The sequence below is a fragment of the Gossypium arboreum genome, chromosome 5 (assembly GCF_025698485.1).
Source record: "Gossypium arboreum isolate Shixiya-1 chromosome 5, ASM2569848v2, whole genome shotgun sequence".
Taxonomy (NCBI): domain Eukaryota; kingdom Viridiplantae; phylum Streptophyta; class Magnoliopsida; order Malvales; family Malvaceae; genus Gossypium; species Gossypium arboreum.
This window is the reverse complement of record NC_069074.1, coordinates 22,584,036-22,603,241: the sequence shown is the minus strand read 5'-3', so window position 1 is coordinate 22,603,241 and position 19,206 is coordinate 22,584,036. Positions and strand designations below refer to the sequence as shown.

The following is a 19,206-nucleotide window of genomic DNA, read 5'->3' as shown; positions in this document are numbered from 1 at the left end:
CAAAATGACATTTAATTTTGTTTAAAAAAATATAAATGAAAAATGACAAAGAAATGAAATGAAATGAAAAGACCCAGAGTATCTCTCTCTTTGCTTTTGTGTACCATTTTTCTCTCTCTTTCTTTCTCTAAAACTCCTTTTTGATACCCCTCTGTATGCGTCTCTCTGTGACTGCATGTTTACACTTGGGGAGCTCTTATTTGCTCTGATTTTTAAGGTAATAGAGCTTCTTCTTCTTCTTCTTTTTCCTTTCTTTTTTTTTTCATTTTATAAAAATAATGGTTTTTTTTTCTAAAAATATCGATGACAGTTGAGAAAAGAACACTTGTTTTTCCTAGCCCTAGATTCTGTTGAATCCTAATTGTGATTTGATCTCTGTACTCTTTGTCAATTTATCACATTCCCATTGAATAATAAAAAAACAATGATATCACTCTTATTAATCTCCTTTAATTCTACATTTATTTATATTTGAGATCTGATTTTCCTTTTCAACTCAATTTTCATTTCTGGAATTTGGGTTTTTGATTTCGATACTTAGTAAACAAAGAGCAACCAAAAAAAGACACTATCTTTAGTAGTTTGAGTTAGCCTTATAGGATTGCTACATTTTATGGGTTTTAGTTATTTTGTACTAAAACTGGGTTAAATGGTGAAGGATTAAAGAGCTGAAGTTGCTTCTGGGCTGAGAAACAGAGGGTTTGGGATTGGTCATTAGGAAAGAGCATTCTTCGGCATTTGCATTTTCAGCAAAGGTAACTTTTTAAATTGCGTGTTCAAAGATAGCAATTTGACAGCTAATTTGGCTTTATTTTTTTATTTTTTTTTACTTCTTACAGAAGATACGGAATTGGATTATAATTGGCTATGCGATTATGGCTAAGCTGTTACGTTTTCATATCTGGGAAATGGGAATTGCCTAAAATTTATCCTTTTCTTTTTCTTTATCCGGTAAAGGAAAGTTTTTATTGATATTGTATTTCATAATTGTGGTGAAATTGAACATTTGGTGAATGTTATTTCTGAAAAAAGAAACATAGGAGAAAAAGAAGCTGCAATGAACATGTTGTGTTCTCTATATAAGATCTTTCCGGCCTTCATCTGTTGATCCAGCGTTCTTTTAGCTGAATGTTTGTTTCTCTGGTTCTGCAGGAAGCCGAGGAGCAAGCTAAAGTGGCCTTTTTTGGTAATGTCAAAGTCTCCGTCCCCTGAACCGCGAGAATGGGGACCCTTATCTTCATCGAAGCTTAGGTGAGTTATGTGAGTCGTTAGTTTACTAAATTATTAGAATGGAATCAAAGAAATGAATATAACAAGCCAGTTCTAAGTGGTTTGGATCTGTAGTTTGGTTGGTTCTGTTAATGTCATTTGTGGACTAATGAATTGACTGTTCATATCCAGGGATTTGAATGGAACGACTGGAGTGGATGATTCTGACGATACAGTGGCAGCAGTTGCTCGTTTTATTGAGCAACTGCATGCCTACACGTCCTCACCAAGTGAGAAAGAACTTATTACAGCACGTGTGCTGAGTATTGCCAAAGAAAGAAAAGAGGCAAGAACACTTATTGGTTCCCATGGCCAAGCAATGCCATTGTTTATATCCATTCTCAGGAGCGGCACCCCTTTAGCAAAACTCAATGTTGCTGCAACTCTGACTGTGTTATGCAAAGATGAGGACTTACGGCTGAAGGTGCTTCTAGGTGGATGTATTCCACCATTACTCTCGCTTTTGAAGTCTGAATCAACTGAGGCCCGGAAGGCAGCAGCAGGGGCCATATTTGAAGTTTCCTCTGGTGGTCTTTCAGATGATCATGTTGGTATGAAAATATTTGTTACAGAAGGTGTTGTGCCAACTTTATGGGAACAACTCAGTCCAAAAAGCAAGCAGGACAAAGTGGTAGAAGGGTTTGTTACCGGTGCTTTGAGGAACCTTTGCAGTGAGAAGGATGGTTATTGGAGAGCAACACTTAAGGCTGGAGGAGTAGATGTAATTGTGGGTCTTCTCTCTTCTGATAATTCTGCTGCCCAATCCAATGCAGCTTCCCTTTTGGCCAGATTGATGTTGGCATTCAGTGATAGCATCCCAAAAGTTATAGATTCTGGAGCTGTCAAAGCCTTGCTTCGGCTTGTAGGTCAAAATAATGATACTTCTGTCCGTTCAAGTGCTGCAGATGCCTTGGAAGCCCTTTCTTCAATGTCAACTGCAGCAAAAAAGGCAGTCGTAGATGCAAATGGTATTCATATTCTTATTGGGGCTGTTGTTGCTCCTTCTAAAGAGTGCATGCAAGGAGAGCATGCCCAAGCTTTGCAGCGCCATGCAACACATGCTTTAGCAAATATCTGTGGAGGGATGTCTGCTTTGATACTTTATCTTGGAGAATTATCAAAATCTTCTCGCTTAGCTGCACCGGTTGCTGACATAATTGGAGCACTTGCTTACGCTGTAATGGTGTTTGAGCAGACTACTGGTCTTGATGAGGAACCCTTTGATGTAGCACAGATAGAGGATGTATTAGTTATGTTACTCAAGCCTCGTGATAATAAGCTAGTCCAAGATCGCGTCCTTGAGGCCATGGCAAGCTTGTATGGTAACACGTACCTCTCACAATGGCTCAATCATGCAGAAGCAAAAAGAGTGCTTATTGGACTCATAACAATGGCTGCTGCTGATGTCCAGGAGCATCTAATACTTTCTTTAACCAGATTATGCTGTGACAAAGTCAGTGTTTGGGATGCTATTGGTAACCGAGAAGGTATTCAGTTGCTCATATCATTGTTGGGCTTATCCAGCGAACAGCACCAAGAGCATTCAGTACAGTTGCTAGCCATCCTGACTGATCAGGTTGATGACTGCAAGTGGGCCATTACTGCTGCTGGTGGGATTCCTCCATTGGTGCAGTTGCTGGAGATGGGATCTCAGAAGGCAAGGGAGGATGCTGCACATATTCTATGGAATTTATGCTGTCACAGTGAAGACATCCGTGCCTGCGTTGAAAGTGCAGGTGCGGTACCAGCTTTCTTATGGCTCTTAAGAAGTGGTGGACCAAAAGGACAGGAAGCATCAGCTAAGGCTCTTACAAAGCTTGTCCGAACAGCTGATTCTGCCACTATTAATCAATTGCTAGCTTTGCTCTTGGGAGATACTCCAATCACAAAGGCCCATATAATTAGAATTTTGGGCCATGTACTCACAATGGCACCACACCAGGATCTTGTGTTTAAGGGATCTGCAGCTAACAAAGGACTGAAGTCTCTTGTCCAGGTTCTCAACTCCTCAAATGAAGAAACTCAAGAGTATGCAGCTTCTGTCCTAGCTGATCTATTCAGTACAAGAAAAGATATATGCGATAGTCTTGTAGCTGATGAAATTGTACAACCTTGCATGAAGCTTTTGACTAGCAAGGCTCAAGTTGTTGCAACTCAGTCTGCTCGAGTGTTGGGTGCTCTTTCTCACCCAAGCAAGTCTAAAGCTGCTAATAAGATGTCTTACATTGCAGCAGCAGATGTCAAACCTCTAATTAAATTAGCAAAAACTTCTCTCATTGGGGCTGCTGAAACCGCTGTTGCTGCCTTGGCCAATCTTCTCTCTGATTCTCATATTGCTGCTGAAGCACTAGCTGAAGATGTTGTTTTGGCTTTGACAAGAGTGCTGGGAGATGGAAGTTTAGAAGGTAAAAAGAATTCATCAAGGGCTCTTCATCAATTACTAAAGCATTTTCCAGTCAGTGATGTGCTCATAGGAAATTCTCAGTGTCGTTTTGCTGTTCTTGCACTTGTTGATTCCTTAAATGCAATGGATATGGACACCACTGATGCTGCAGATGCTTTAGAAGTGGTTGCACTCTTGTCTAGAACAAAAAAGGGTGTGAATTTAACTTATCCACCTTGGTCTGTGCTTGCTGAGGATCCTTCAAGTTTAGAGCCTCTTGTGCAATGCCTTGCTGAGGGGCCTCCTCCACTTCAAGATAAGTCCATAGAAATTTTGTCTAGGCTTTGTGGGGATCAACCAGTTGTTCTCAGTGATCTATTGGTTGCAAGATCAACATCTATATGTTCATTAGCCGACAGAACAATGCACTCTGCCAATTTGGAAGTCAGAGTTGGAGGAGCTGCACTTCTCACATGTACTGCAAAAGAACATAAACAGCAGTCAATGGATGTACTTGATCGGTCTGGGTATTTAAAACCTCTCATAGAAGCTTTAGTGGATATGGCAAAGAAGAATTCAAGATGTACCTCTTTAGAAATTGAGGTCAGAGGTAGAGCCCCAAGAGAATTTATTGAAAGAACAGCATTCCAGGAAGGCGAGGAGTTTGATGTCCCTGATCCTGCTATTGTATTGGGTGGAACTGTTGCTTTGTGGTTATTGTTGATACTGTCTTCATGTCTTCCAAAAAACAGAATTACCATAACGGAAGCTGGTGGACTTGAGGTTCTATCTGACAAGCTTGCAAATTATGCTTCCAATCCTCTGGTATGGCTCTCCTTCTCTCCCTCTTTGCTATATATATGACAAAACCTAATGTGTTCTGAATAGATAAAAATATAAATTACAATATTCCTGAAATCATTGCATAAATTGTTTTCATTGATATGATTTTCCATCATGTATGTTGGTACATAAGATTCCTTGCCAAAAATTTTGGTAGCCTAGCTGAAAACTGTTTATTTACAGGCAGAATTTGAGGATACAGAAGGTATATGGATAAGTGCCCTGCTTCTAGCTATTTTGTTCCAAGATGAAAATGTTGTTTTATCTCCAGCAACCATGCGCATCATACCGTCACTTGCTCTTCTGTTGAGATCTGAAGAAGTTATTGACAGATATTTTGCTGCTCAGGCAATGGCCAGTCTAGTTTCTAACGGAAGCAAGGGAGTAAGTCTTGTCATTGCAAATTCTGGTGCAGTTGGTGGAATGATAACATTGATTGGCTATGGGGAATCGGATATGCCCAATTTAGTTACCTTGTCTGAAGAGTTTTCTCTTGTACAAAATCCTGGTCAAGTTGTTTTAGAACATCTTTTTGAAATTGAAGATGTGAGAGTTGGCTCTACTGCACGGAAATCTATTCCTCTTTTAGTGGATCTCCTGAGACCAATACCAGATAGGCCTGGAGCTCCTCCAATTGCCGTTCAACTCTTAACCCGCATTGCAGATGGAAGTGATACAAATAAATTAATCATGGGCGAAGCTGGAGCCCTTGATGCTTTAACAAAATATCTGTCTTTGAGTCCTCAAGACTCAACAGAGGCTGATATATGCGAATTGCTCAGGATATTATTTAGAAATCAAGAACTTATTCAATACGAGGCATCACTTAGTTCCTTGAATCAACTTATAGCTGTTCTGCGCCTGGGTTCTAAAAATGCTAGGTTCAGTGCTGCGAGGGCTCTTCATCAAATTTTTTATGCTGAACATGTTATTGATTCCGAGTTAGCCAGGCAGGCCGTACAACCATTGGTTGACATGCTATGTGCTGCATCAGAGAGTGAGCAAGAGGCTGCTCTTGTTGCCTTGATCAAGTTAACTTGTGGGAATGCTTCAAAAGCTGCTTTAATGACTGATGTGGAAGGAAACCCGCTCGAGAGTCTACACAAAATCTTGTCTTCAGCTTCATCATTGGAATTGAAAACAAATGCTGCACAACTTTGTTTTGTTCTCTTTGGACATACTAAATTTAGAGCAGATCCTATAGCCTCCGAATGCATACTGCCCCTTATTACTCTTATGCAGTCTGATACTAGTACTGCAGTGGAGTCTGGAGTCCATGCTTTTGAGAGATTGTTGGATGATGAGCAACAGGTGGAGCTTGCAGCAGCATATGACATTGTGGATCTCCTTGTTGGCTTGATTTCTGGAAGAAACCATCAGCTTATCGAGGCCAGCATATGTGCACTCATAAAGTTGGGAAAAGACCGCACGACACTCAAATCAGACATGGTCAAAGCTGGAGTTATTGATAACTGTCTTGAGGTACTCCCTCTCGCGTCCAGTTCATTGTCATCCTCAATCGCAGAGTTGTTCCGGATTTTGACAAATAGTAGTGCCATTGCTAGAAGTTCAGATGCTGCAAAAATAATAGAGCCTCTTTTCATGGTTTTACTTCGACCAGATTTCGGTTTGTGGGGACAGCACAGTGCCTTGCAAGCACTTGTAAATATCTTGGAGAAGCCACAAAGCCTTGCAGCTCTGAAATTGACCCCCAGTCAAGTCATTGAGCCTCTGATTTCATTTTTGGAATCTCCATCTCAAGCTATTCAGCAGCTTGGAACAGAATTATTGACCCATCTTCTTGCACAGGAACATTTCCAGCAAGACATTACAACGAAAAATGCAGTTGTACCGCTGGTACAGCTTGCTGGAATTGGAATATTGAATCTGCAGCAAACAGCAATTAAAGCTTTGGAAAAGATCTCTGCTAGTTGGCCAAAGGCAGTTGCTGATGCTGGAGGTATTTTTGAGCTTTCAAAAGTCATTATTCAAGATGATCCTCAGCCTCCTCATGCGCTTTGGGAATCAGCTGCTTTTATTCTCTCCAATGTTCTGCGTTCCAATGCTGAGTACTATTTTAAAGCTCCTATAATAGTTCTGGTCAAAATGTTGCACTCCACACTGGAGAGCACCATTACCGTGGCTCTCAATGCCTTGATTGTCCATGAAAGGAGTGATCCTTCAAGTGTTGAACAGATGACTGAAGCTGGAGCTATAGATGCATTGTTGAATCTACTAAGATCTCACCAGTGTGAAGAAGCTTCCGGCAGACTGCTTGAAGCTTTATTTAACAATGTAAGGATACGAGAGATGAAGGTTTCTAAGTACGCCATTGCACCCTTAGCACAGTACCTGTTAGATCCGCAGACAAGATCAGAATCTGGCAGGCTCCTTGCAACTTTAGCTCTTGGAGACCTCTCCCAGCATGAAGGACATGCTAGAGCAAGTGATTCTGTTTCTGCATGTCGTGCACTTGTAAGCTTGCTTGAAGATCAGCCAACAGAAGACATGAAAATGGTTGCAATTTGTGCATTGCAGAACTTTGTCATGCGGAGTAGAACTAATAGGCGAGCTGTTGCTGAAGCAGGTGGCATATTAGTTATTCAGGAACTTTTACTTTCTCCTAATTCAGAAGTCGCTTCTCAGGCAGCACTGCTGATCAAATTCTTATTCTCTAATCACACACTTCAAGAATACGTATCAAACGAGCTCATCAGATCTTTGACAGGTGATATACTTTTTTTGTTTTAATTTGAAGTGTTTAGATGTGTCATTAAATCTTTTTCTTTATTATTATTATTTTTTTGGTTAATTGAAAATCCCCATATTTGCTTCTGGCCAACAAGCAATATCTAGCATAAGTTTTTATTCTCTCTATGTACTAGTTCCTTCTTTCCCTCTCGTTTGGTTCTCAACATTGCATATAATATTGAAATGTGTAGTCATTTTGTTGTGCAGCTGCCTTAGAGAGAGAATTGTGGTCTAATGCAACTATTAATGAAGAAGTCTTGAGAACATTAAATGTGATATTCGCCAACTTTCCTAAGCTCCAAATTTCTGAAGCAGCTACCCTGTGTATTCCCCATCTCGTAGCAGCACTAAAGTCAGGGAGTGAGGGTGCCCAAGAATCTGTATTAGACACCATGTGCTTGTTAAAACATTCTTGGTCAACCATGCCAATAGAAATTGCAAGATCTCAATCAATGATTGCAGCTGAAGCAATTCCTATATTGCAAATGCTGATGAAAACCTGTCCTCCAAGTTTCCATGAGAGAGCAGATAGCCTATTGCACTGCTTGCCAGGCTGTTTGACTGTTACCATCAAGCGTGGCAACAACCTAAAGCAAGCCATGGGAGCCACAAATGCATTTTGCCGATTGACAATCGGTAATGGACCACCCCGGCAAACCAAGGTAAGAGTTCTATCTGAAAGTCATTGGAATAAACTGTATATGGTACCTAAGTTTGGTCTAGGGCCAAATGGAATATAGTTTGTTCCTTATCTTTGAAAGTTCTCCATTTCCTGGCCTTTTTCATCTCTAATATTGTTATGGGGTTGCATTTTTGCATTAATGATCATTGGCCAGGGTATAGAAAATAGAGCCTTTGGAATATTATCACTTCTTATTTTACTTGTTGGCCTCTGACTTTGCCGCTTTGTATGGAATGCATGAATTTATCACCTCGTTGGGATTTTCTAGTATAGATTTATCAAGAAAGTCAGTGCTTATCATTTCATTTATCCATCAAAATATGTTCTACAACGTTGATGCACATGAAAATTTTATTAGCACATCTAGATCTTCACTCTTTTTGTAAAATTTTCCAATCTGCATTTTATATCAGATGGAAAAATACGAAGCTATAACCATACCCTTGCATTGCTGACTATGTATTATTCCATTACTATCAATGGCACATGCTTTAACATGAGTGGTTTTGTACTATGATTAGGTCGTGAACCACAGTACTACTCCCGAGTGGAAAGAAGGATTCACATGGGCTTTTGATGTGCCCCCAAAGGGACAAAAGCTCCATATCATATGCAAAAGTAAAAATACTTTTGGGAAGGTAAATGAGATTTTGAGATCTAATGCTGAGTGTAGTATCATATTCAGTTGTCGATGGTACTCAGTGCACGTAGATGAAAAGTTTTCCTTTTGTAGTGGGATAAAAAAGTGCTAATAGTTATATTTTCATATCTTTGGTATTGCTTTCTGATTTCTGATAGAGATGTTTTTTTCAGACAACATTAGGAAGGGTGACTATTCAGATCGACAAAGTCGTAACAGAGGGAGTATACAGTGGTTTATTCAGCCTGAATCATGATAGCAACAAAGATGGGTCTTCCAGAACGCTTGAAATCGAGATAATTTGGTCCAACAGGACAGAAAATGATGAAAACATATGAAAGGCGTGACATACTCATTTCTTTACAAGCAACCATAATGAAATCAGGTGCGGAACAATATAATAGGAGTTTGGGTTAGCTTGTTTTCAAGTATAATATATATGTCTATCAAAGGTCCAGTTTTTGTAGTAAATGGTTTAAGGATGTAAATTATAAAATGTTTATTAATTTGAGATGAAAAAAAGGGAAATCAAAGAAGGTTCCTTTAGTGTAGGGAGCATAAAAGATGTTTAAAAGTTGTACAGATCAGTCTTTAGGGACAAGCGAGTTAAGTGTTGTTCAAGGATGATGGCATTGCAAAAAATGTGATGAAATTGAAAATGGGTTCTTTTTTACACGAATTTCTGTTTTGTTTAATGGTGGAAATGGTTGTATTTTGTGCCTTTCTTTTTTAATATGTGTCATATTTTGGGTGTCTATATTCGCTGTACATATAACTAAAGTATAAAAACATGAACCTGTAAGAAAAGGCATTTACCATTGATATGTGGTAGGTCCTTGTACTTTATACTTTTACAAAATTTGAAATTAGTCTATTTAAAATGTTAAAATTTAAGTTTTCTTACTTTACTGATTTAAAAATTAAGTCTGATTAGATTGTTCTCATGATATTGCATAAGACTTGACAATTTTTAACGAAAATTACCCATGATAATTATAATACTAGAAGATTAACTAATTATAGCATACTTTAACGTGGAAATTATCAACCCTAATATTTTTCTCTGCCAGCATAACCAAGTATCGATCATTTGAATCTTTTCTATAACAGTTACAATAACATTGTATAAAAGCATTTCATGGATAATTAAATTCTTATGCTTTATTTTTATTCTTTAAACAATTTTCTATTTAACCACCATAAACAACACGTAGAATTTTTTTTCTAAATTAATTCTTTCTAATAATTTTCTCTTATTTTAATAAAATTAATTTTATTAAAAATTAATTAATATATTTTAATAAAACATTTAAATTTAAAAGTTATTAATCTCGTTTATTAATAAAAATACTTTTTTAATAAATGAAAATTGCATTCTGTAATTTTTTAAAAACTATAATTTAAATCTCACTGATTAATAAATATTATACTTTATTAACTTCAAAATAATAACCAAATATTATCTAAATCTCAAATATTACCATAGATGTATAACAATCACTTCTTTATAACAATCAAAACCTTAGACAAATATATAATGTTATAGAAAATGTTGATTGTATTCACTTGCATCCCTATAATATGATGAGATTTAAAATAAAATAAAATAAAATAACCAATCAATCAAAATGCATAACGTAGTTGCAGTAACGGCTGACATGCAAAGTACATGAAAGTCGTACTAACTTTTGATTGAGTAGGGCAACTATATTTACTTCCTAACCTTGGCCTCTTGTCCTACTTACTACATCAGAAAGGTGCACTTAAAAAGAACCATGTGGAACTACAATGAAGATGCAATGCCTCTAAAACTTGAGCCTCATTTGTTCCTTCAAAATAAATCACTTTACCATAAGCTAAGCATTGTTTAAGAAGCAAAACATGAAGGATCTGAGAGCTCATAAGAAGCAAAAATCACTGCAAAAAAATAAATAAATAAACATCTTTAGGGCCTGAAAACTACACATTCTTTAGGTATTCACGATTCATGGACTACATAAGAAAAACACTTTCTATTTGTCAGAGGCTTAAATCATACAGAAAGAACATTATGAGATTGGGAGAAGAAACAAGGCCAAGCTTGAATCAGCTACTTCACTGCCGCAACTAGGGCAGATCTAGCTTTTGCGAAAATAGCAATGAGAGATCCCAGTTGCAACTTATCACTGCACCCAAAACTCAATCGATACCTGCAAATGGTAAGACATATCAATTGAAACCATTAGCTACTACTATCTGATATACTTTCCACAATCAAAACCTATTATACAATATCAGGAACAGAATGAAATATGATTATCAAATTAACATCTCTTTGAACATATGAAAACAAAGAGATATTTAATCGTCACTTCTTTCATGATTCTAAAACAATGCCAATAGCATTTTTACAGGTTTACATACCATCTACTAGTCAATTGTTCTTCAATCTCATATCTAAGCGTATTTATGTTGATGAAGCAAAGTTCCACATTCAGGCCCCAATTAGAACATTCAACAACTTGGCCAAAAAGTTTGTCAAAAAAAAAACCTTGGCCAAAAAGGAAAAAGGAAAACTTCCAACAGCTAACAAAAAGCCTTAGTAAAGGAAATAAAAGATCTCAAATGTGGCAGCTAGCAATAATAAATAAAATCAACTAATGGAGCTAAAACATCATTTGGCTAAGAATGCTCTAAATGAAACTCCAAATCAAGCACTTACATAATACTTGCAATAAAAGTCTTAAGCTATATACTAAATAAATTATGCTTATTTACCAAATTGTCTTGGGCGTACTTCTCTTTCTTTTTGGTTCTTTTATAATTATAACCAGTTTTATGATACATTCATTGTTCAGAGCATCAAATATTTATCAATTATTTATGTCTTAGCTGAGAGAGAGAGAGAGAGCAGTAGCAGCAGAAATAAGTACTTACTCTATGTCTGCCAAGTCATTGATTAACTGAACTCTAACATCTGAGGGCATTTTAATCTTAAAAACAAACCTGTTAAAAAGTGTAGTGCATGAATAATCACCCAAAAAAAAATTAAAGAGTAGCCATTTATAAATCAAAACAGACATGGCACTTACATTGTCACTTCCCTTACAATATCGATCAGGGCCAATCCTTTCCTAGTCTTTGTTTCAGATACTCCTACAGAGAGTTAACCAAAGAATAAAGAAACAGTTTTAAAGAGAATAAAAAGTAGCTCTACAGACAAGAATTTCACTAATTGCACAACAGAGAGATTGAGAGAAATACGTTTGAAACTCTCCGCAAATGACTCATTCAGAAGCCAGTAAGATATTTGCTCGATGTCTTTAGGCAATGGATTTCCAGTACAGAGATACACGGCTTCTTCTGTAATCTTCTGAGAAGCCATGTGTGTTGACTGCATGCAGCAAAAAAGTCATTAACAATGCCACTCTTGCACATTCATGAATAACACCGACCCCTTCATAAAAATAGGCATCTTACTCGCCCAAATCCCCGTCAATAAGGAAAATAATGTCTATTCATGCACTTGAGCATTTGGTTCAGAGACATCCCCATAGGAGCCTGCTTTAAATCCCCCTTCCCCAAGTGGAAAAAAGAAATCCATCCTATCCAATTAAAACTAGTGTTCACATCACCTAAACACATAAATTAGACAAGGCTACACCACCCCTCTGAAGAGCAATGAGATAATGTGGTAATGTAACACCACTTCTGCCACAAAGCAAATAACAGATCGAAGCCAACCTGTTGTTTCTCTGACTTACACTTCTTAAACAAGTAACTATCATTGTACAACAATTTACGCAGAAACAGTATAGGAATAAGTAGTTTAAACACCTGCAAAATGTTCAAAGCCTTTCTCATGTCACCATTGCTAAGCCGTACTAGTGCTGCCAAGCCACTATCAGGTACATCAAGCCTGGTCCAATGAAGTGAAAATTGGTAACCTTATTCAGGTGAAAGATTCAAAGATATGATCCAAAGAACAAAAGGTAAAGCCATTTAAATACGCTAACACACGGATTTTCATTCTTTTACAACTCTAATAGAAAAATTTGCAAATGACTTGAGCCAAGCTACGCTTTAAAACTTTCAACCCACAACTAGTTATTTATTTATGCAAGCTTGAACCAAGCCCGAAAAATGCAAACTCCAGCTTAACAGTTGGTATGAACAGTTGGTAACAACAGGAAGCAGGAAAAAGTTATTTATAATCTGACAAATCAACAGGGTGATAAGGTTTTAAATGGGAAGTGATCAAGGCTCAAAGTATCAAACGGGGTCTTTGAATTAAGTTGAAGTGAGCTGCAAAACCTTAACAAGCCAAACATTGAGAACATAAATTATAAGAAAACTTTTATTGAGTTATAGTACTGGCAAAAAGGAAGCATAGGTAAAAACTACAAGCAAGACTTATCTTGCACTCTAGTAAGCTCATATACTTTGAATAATTTTAGCTGATTATCACCCAGTAAAGCAACTCATTCCCACCCCTCTTTACCACACAAGAGAGCACTTAAATTAGGAACACTTCACTCCAACCCAAAGTTGAGCACAAAAAAAATGAAAGACAAAATGAAACATGATAGTTACCTTTCAGCCTGTATAACATGTTTAAGTCGCTCAGTGACATGAATAGGATCAAGAGGTGCAAATCGGAACCGAGTACATCTGGACTGTAGTGCTGGAATGATCTTGTTGACGTGATTACAGATCAGTGCAAATCTTGTATTCTTTGTATATTTCTCAATAACTGCAGACAGTCATTCAAACGTAGGCATGAAGAAATAATAATTTGTCAACAAGATAAAGCTGGTCAAGAAAACATTATACCTCTACGCAAAGCAAATTGGGCATCCTTTGTCATAGCATCAGCCTCATCAAGTAAAATCAATTTCACTGATGACTTCGCCCTGTAAGAATATTAACATTAACCATCAATACGTTACCCTTGCAAAGCATTTATTCAAACCTAAGATAATCAAATGATAAGCTCTGGAAAAAGGTAGTCACAAATGCCCGAGCAATATCAGCAGCAACACAAAAGAACAGCTGGATTTAAACAACTACAAGTAAATTCTGTAATTCCAAATTCATAAATAGCCAGTGGTTGTTGTCAATCTAATGCATATCAATTGCACACAACAAAAGGAATTTACCCAAATGAGAAGCTTTGGGTGCTAGCAAAATCTTGAATCTGTTGCCTAACAACATCAATTCCTCTATCATCTGAAGCATTCAACTCGAGAATCATATTACGATACTGTGATCCATAAAGCTTCCGTGCAACAGCCAGAATGGTAGATGTTTTGCCAGTTCCGGGAGGACCATACAACAGAAGATGCGGCAATCTGTTCTCGCTTGTAAGCCTATCAACTAATTTACACCAACAAAAACCGAGTAAATAATTTGTTACAAGATATCGAGTAAAACATCATCAGAATCCCTTCAATTAACGAAGCAGACTGTTTATATTAACCCAAAATCTTTTACTAAATTACAGCTATAAAAGAGGAATACGAAAAGTTCGAAGTCGCTAACTTCGTTCCTCCATCATTTCTCCTTCTTTACCCCTATAATCACAGTAAAACTTTAAAGAAAAGTGGGAGGAGGGAAGCAAATCAAAAAATACATTTAAAAAAAAAAAACCCTAGGTATAGAGAGAAAATGAATTACTGGTGTCAACGATGTCGCGGTGAGCGGCTACGTCGGCGAGTGACTGAGGACGGTACTTCTCGACCCAGGGAGTGGGTTTGGTATCAGCGGCTGTGACGAGACCTTTGCCCTTGTTAAGCTTTTGAGAGTTGTTTTGTTTCTGGTGGTTGTCGTCTTCGTCGATATCCATCAGAGAAACTACTTCCGCCATCGCCGTATAGCTTCTTCTTCGTATTTTTCTGTCTTTTATATATATTGTTACGAACGTGGCCGTTCGATCTTCGCCGTTGGCTGCGGCTGATGAGAATATTGGGGTTTTACTTTACTCGCGGTGGTATTTTTCAAGAGTAGGACTGTCTGATGGCGCCAACCCTGTTTTTGAAGCGCGCCTTTTTCTACTGTTCGGTTCGGTTCGGTTCGTCCGGTTATATTTATTTTTTTCTTCCTTTTTCTTTTTCTTTTTAATCAAATTTTTCCGGTAAAATTTTTTAAATGGATAAAGCATTATACAGTTCCTAAACTTGACAATTTTTCTCAATTTAATCCCTAAATTTTTTTTATCCACATTAATCTTAGAACTTAGCGATTTTGCCATTTTGCCAATGTGATGATGTAGCATTATGAGGTTATGTCACATGATCACCTAAAAAATTATAATTTTTAATGAAAATTTTAGACAATGACATGGCACAATCTTAAAATACTATATCATCACATAGATCAAAATTGGAAAAAGAAATTGTCAAATTTAAAGACTAATGTCAACCCCAAAAAGTTTCAAAGCCTAAGCTGAAAAAATTGAGAAAACTACAAAAATGATCGCTCAATTATGCTTTTCGTTCTATTTTGATCGCTCAACAATTAATTTTTTATTCAATAACTAAATTTTTCGAAATTAAATATTTTAGTCACTTTAAGTTGATATGAGCTTTTTTTATTGGTCTAATAACAAAATTAACCCTCTAATATTTACACATTCTTTTATTTTTCTTCTAAATATTAAAAAGGCTTAGTTAAATAGGAAGCCCTTAAACTGTCATTTGTTTAAATTGGGTTTCTAAACTTTTTTTTATCAAATCAAGTACCTAGACTTTATTCTGTAATTAAAATTGGCCCTATCATTACAGTTTATTAAAAAATTTTGAAGTCAATTAGGGAGAGCCACGTCACCATATTATTAAAATCTAATTAAATAAAAAATGTATCAATATTTATATTAGTGTTAAATAAAAATAATTACATTAATATTAAAAAAATTAAAACAAATACCTCCCTCCCCCTCTCCCACAGTTTTCCTCTCACATCATGCCATTGAACCAACCTTGGCTCACCTTTCGGTTTTGGTCTCAGCCCAGCAAATCTCTCCCCAGCCCAAACCTGAGCTAATTGATGAAATGGTGACCCAAGGGTAACGCTTAAACACCTCCTCTTTCCCCGTTTTGGTTGAAGTTGTAATTGTAGCTTTCAACAAACACAAGTCTCTACAAATACTAGCAAGTACGGCGGGTGCTAAAGGGAGCTTTGTCCCTCTAGCCAAATGAATTGCAATGGAGAAGATGGAAAGGGGGAGAAGGAGAGGGAGAGGGACGGGGTGAGGGAGGAAGAGGAATATTTTTGTTTTATTTAATATTAACATAATTTTTATTTAATTAGATTTTAATTATATGATGATATGAGACTTTCTCATTGATTCTGATTTTTTTAACGGGTGATACAATAAATATCAATATTAGTATCTAAATTAATAAATTTTGTAAATGTTAATAGTTAAATTTTTATTTTTATTTAGAATTGAACTAAAATGAGAAAACTACGTACATTAAGAGCTAAATTTGTTAAATTTTTTATATTTAGGATAAATCGATTAAATATGTAAACAATTGAGGACTAATTTTATTATTAGACCAATAAAAAGGCCCCACATTAATTGAAAGTGACTAAAATAATTAATTTTGAATAGTTTAGTGATTAAATAAAAAATTTAACAGTTGAGTGACAATAAAAGACATAATTGAATTATCATTTTCATAGTTTACCTAAAAATTATCAAATTTAAAGATTAAATGTTGAAATCAATTCTTCACATTGTTTTTATCTAATTATAATAAATTGTGTTAAATATTTGGATAACATTCATATATTACTTTATTTTGATATTTTATGTAAATTACTTTATTCGATAATTAATTTTTTATCTCGTACTATGTATGAGTTTATTGTATGTATCTATTAAATTTCATTAATTTATTAATTTAAAAATAAATTTAAAATATGTAACATTTTTCAAATATTTAAGCAATATTAGATTTAATTAATATTTTAAAAATTTTATTCAAATTCGTAATTACTATTAAGCGGCTATTTGAAACTAAATGTTACAATTAAAATTTAATAGGAACTAATATAATAATTTTTAAAAAGTAATTAAATCCATAAATTTGGAAGAGAAATTAAATTGTGCACTATTAATATTTAAAAATTCATGAAGCAAGTAAAAAAATGTGTATGTCAAATGTTTAAAAAAAAATACAATGTTAACATTAGTATAAATCTAAGGCTTGCTTCAAATGACATTTTACCTTCAAAGTGCAAGTTGATTACTTTGTCTTCACCCTCAACACTAAATTTATTGAATGAATTATCACTCCCCATGGCTGCAACGTAAATTATAAATCAAAATTTTTGAGCATATAATAACAAATGATGCAAAAAATAGGATAATTATGTAATTATAGTTTTTTTCAACAATTTCATTATTTGTTTTGATTATATCTACTTTTGTAATGGTCTAAATTTATTTAAAGAGAAATTTATTTTAATATTTTTGCATTGATATTGATATGATAGGAAAATCGTATGAAAATATCGATAGAAAAATTTTATTGATTTAGTGGTTAGTTAGAAAAAAAAAATTATTGAAGAAATTGGGTAAAAATAATGTATCGAGACCTTGATCTCGTAAAACCGAGTTAGAAATATTTTTATAAATATTTATGAAATATTAGTAATGTGGTATTAAAATTTCGTTAGGAAATTTTACAGTACGTTTGGTTCACTATAATGGAATAGGGTTGTAATTGAATAAAGCTGTAATTGAATAGAACTGTAATCAGTAATTCAACTGTTTGGTTGAATGGAATGGAATAGAACTGTAATAGTATTCTTGTGTTTAGTTGAATGGAATGATGTTGTAATAACATAAGGAAAAAAAACTAAAATGACCGAATACCCTCGTGTAATTTTTTTAGGTAGACGATTATTGTTATTGTTATTAAATTTTAATAAAATTATTATTAAAATTAATTTAATAAAAATAATAAATAATTTAACCATATTTTAACATAATTATTATTGAATATAACTTAATAAAATAATATATAATTTAATAAAATTCTTAATATAATTATTATATAAATTAAAAATCATAATTATTATTATGTTTTTATCCGCTTTTTGTGTCGTTTGTATTTCAATTATTTTTCCTACCCTCTCTTAATTATGTGTCATTTGATTAGCATTCATATTGTTGCAAGAGTAAGAGAATGTGAATTATCTAGATTGTAGAAGAACGTGAATTGCATAGAGTGTGTTTATCTTTGTATTTAATAGTGAAAAAATATTATGAATAATTCCATAAGATATATTCACATAATTTATTAATGATAATTCCAACCAAAATAACTGAAATTGAAATTCAACAACAACATGGAGGCCATGATAGTTTTGGTCAAATAGTCATAGCCCAAATACAAAATATAATGAACAAATTCACATGCATGTAGAAAGATCATTAGCTATTGGTCAAATACAAAATATAATGATAGATTTGGTCAAATAGTCATAGCCCAAATACAAAATACAAAATAATACTAATTATCACCATAGGATCTTTAGTAGCAGAAAGATCATTAGCTACTGGACCTTTTTGTTTAGCTAAACTTCTAGAATTTGCAATCAGGCCAAAATGTCTCCTATGTGTAGGATCTACTGAAGACCAACCAGAAGGTCTGGTCTCTTCACCTGTGGAAAATCTACCATATCATCATGTTGCTCCAGATAGACCATGGGGCATTATCTAAAAATACTATGTGACTGAATAGACATAAATAAAAGAAATAATCAAGTAAAAAATAAACTATTGCAATGTATGACCAGACAAAATCAAGAGCAAGAAAAATAGAACATGCCTGACTGACTATCAGCAATTGCACCTGCAGGAGGTAAGTCAGAGCTAGTTGCAGCATTAGGGCCCTGGAAAACATTTAAAAATGCAACATACAATCAATAAAAACTAGTCAAATGTGATGCAAAGTGAATTATTACCCTTAGAGCTCTCTTCTTCAGCTTGTTCATTATAGAAAATTGTTTGAGCCTAGCTTTTACAGTCTCACCCAACAGAACGTTGGGTGCTTTCTTGGCATTTTGTAGCCATGGATGATTTTTCATGCATAGAAAATATTTATCAACATAAATAAAGCATGCAACATGTACAGAAGGTTACCAAGCACTTCTTGTATTGTAAGATGCTGCTTTGGATTAGGATTAAGCATTTTCTTTACAAGGTCCTTTGCATTGTCCGAAACCTTAGGCCATGGGTCCCTCTTAAAGTCAATAGCAGAGTGAATAATTGCTTGTGTCACCCCCTGCTCAGTCTCTGTATGCAGATACGACTAGCCAGTTTAGATATAAGAATACCTCTAAAATGGCATGAAATTCTTCCTTGTCTATTCCAATTCTATCAGTGCCACTTGAATCAACAACATAAATTATTACTTGTGTATTTGGGAAATAGCATCTCCAATATGGCCTGTAAAAGATGCAGATTAAAAAGAAAAGTGGAAGACGAGTGTTGGAGGGTGGTGAAGTCAATCAGCGTGTTCAACAAGCAGCAAATTGCCTGATGAAAGGACTAAAATCATCACAAAGAAAGCAAATTGGCGATGAAAAATTCTAAAAAACAAAACTCCTTCATGAGTAAATAAATGAAAAATGATGAATCTTCTT

General features: G+C 35.2%; 2 protein-coding genes across 5 annotated transcripts; one reads left to right on the top strand and one right to left on the bottom strand.

Moving 5' to 3' along the window:
- LOC108489209 (protein CELLULOSE SYNTHASE INTERACTIVE 3) lies at window positions 1-9,247 on the top strand. Of its 4 annotated transcripts, XM_017793564.2 has the most exons (9): window positions 8-217; window positions 659-755; window positions 840-951; window positions 1,153-1,251; window positions 1,402-4,477; window positions 4,679-7,223; window positions 7,454-7,908; window positions 8,450-8,566; window positions 8,742-9,247. In XM_017793564.2, exons 4-9 carry the CDS (start codon window positions 1,190-1,192, stop codon window positions 8,904-8,906), a joined length of 6,420 nt encoding a protein of 2,139 aa, XP_017649053.1. In that variant the 5' UTR covers window positions 8-217; window positions 659-755; window positions 840-951; window positions 1,153-1,189; the 3' UTR covers window positions 8,907-9,247. The 4 variants fall into 4 exon arrangements, with proteins under 4 accessions (XP_052884118.1, XP_017649054.1, XP_017649053.1 ...); XM_017793565.2 differs by lacking the exon at window positions 840-951 and having other exon boundaries at window positions 2-217; window positions 667-755; XM_017793563.2 differs by lacking the exon at window positions 840-951 and having other exon boundaries at window positions 12-217.
- Window positions 9,248-10,390: 1,143 nt separating this feature from the next.
- On the bottom strand, window positions 10,391-14,614 carry LOC108487309 (replication factor C subunit 5). Its single transcript, XM_017791618.2, has 9 exons — window positions 14,224-14,614; window positions 13,707-13,923; window positions 13,381-13,460; window positions 13,141-13,300; window positions 12,385-12,466; window positions 11,812-11,941; window positions 11,640-11,703; window positions 11,485-11,553; window positions 10,391-10,757 (listed from the first exon to the last, which is right to left on the bottom strand). The coding sequence occupies exons 1-9, from the start codon at window positions 14,411-14,413 to the stop codon at window positions 10,658-10,660; spliced, it is 1,092 nt and encodes a 363-aa protein (XP_017647107.1). The 5' UTR covers window positions 14,414-14,614; the 3' UTR covers window positions 10,391-10,657.
- Between the last annotated feature and the right edge of the window lie 4,592 nt (window positions 14,615-19,206).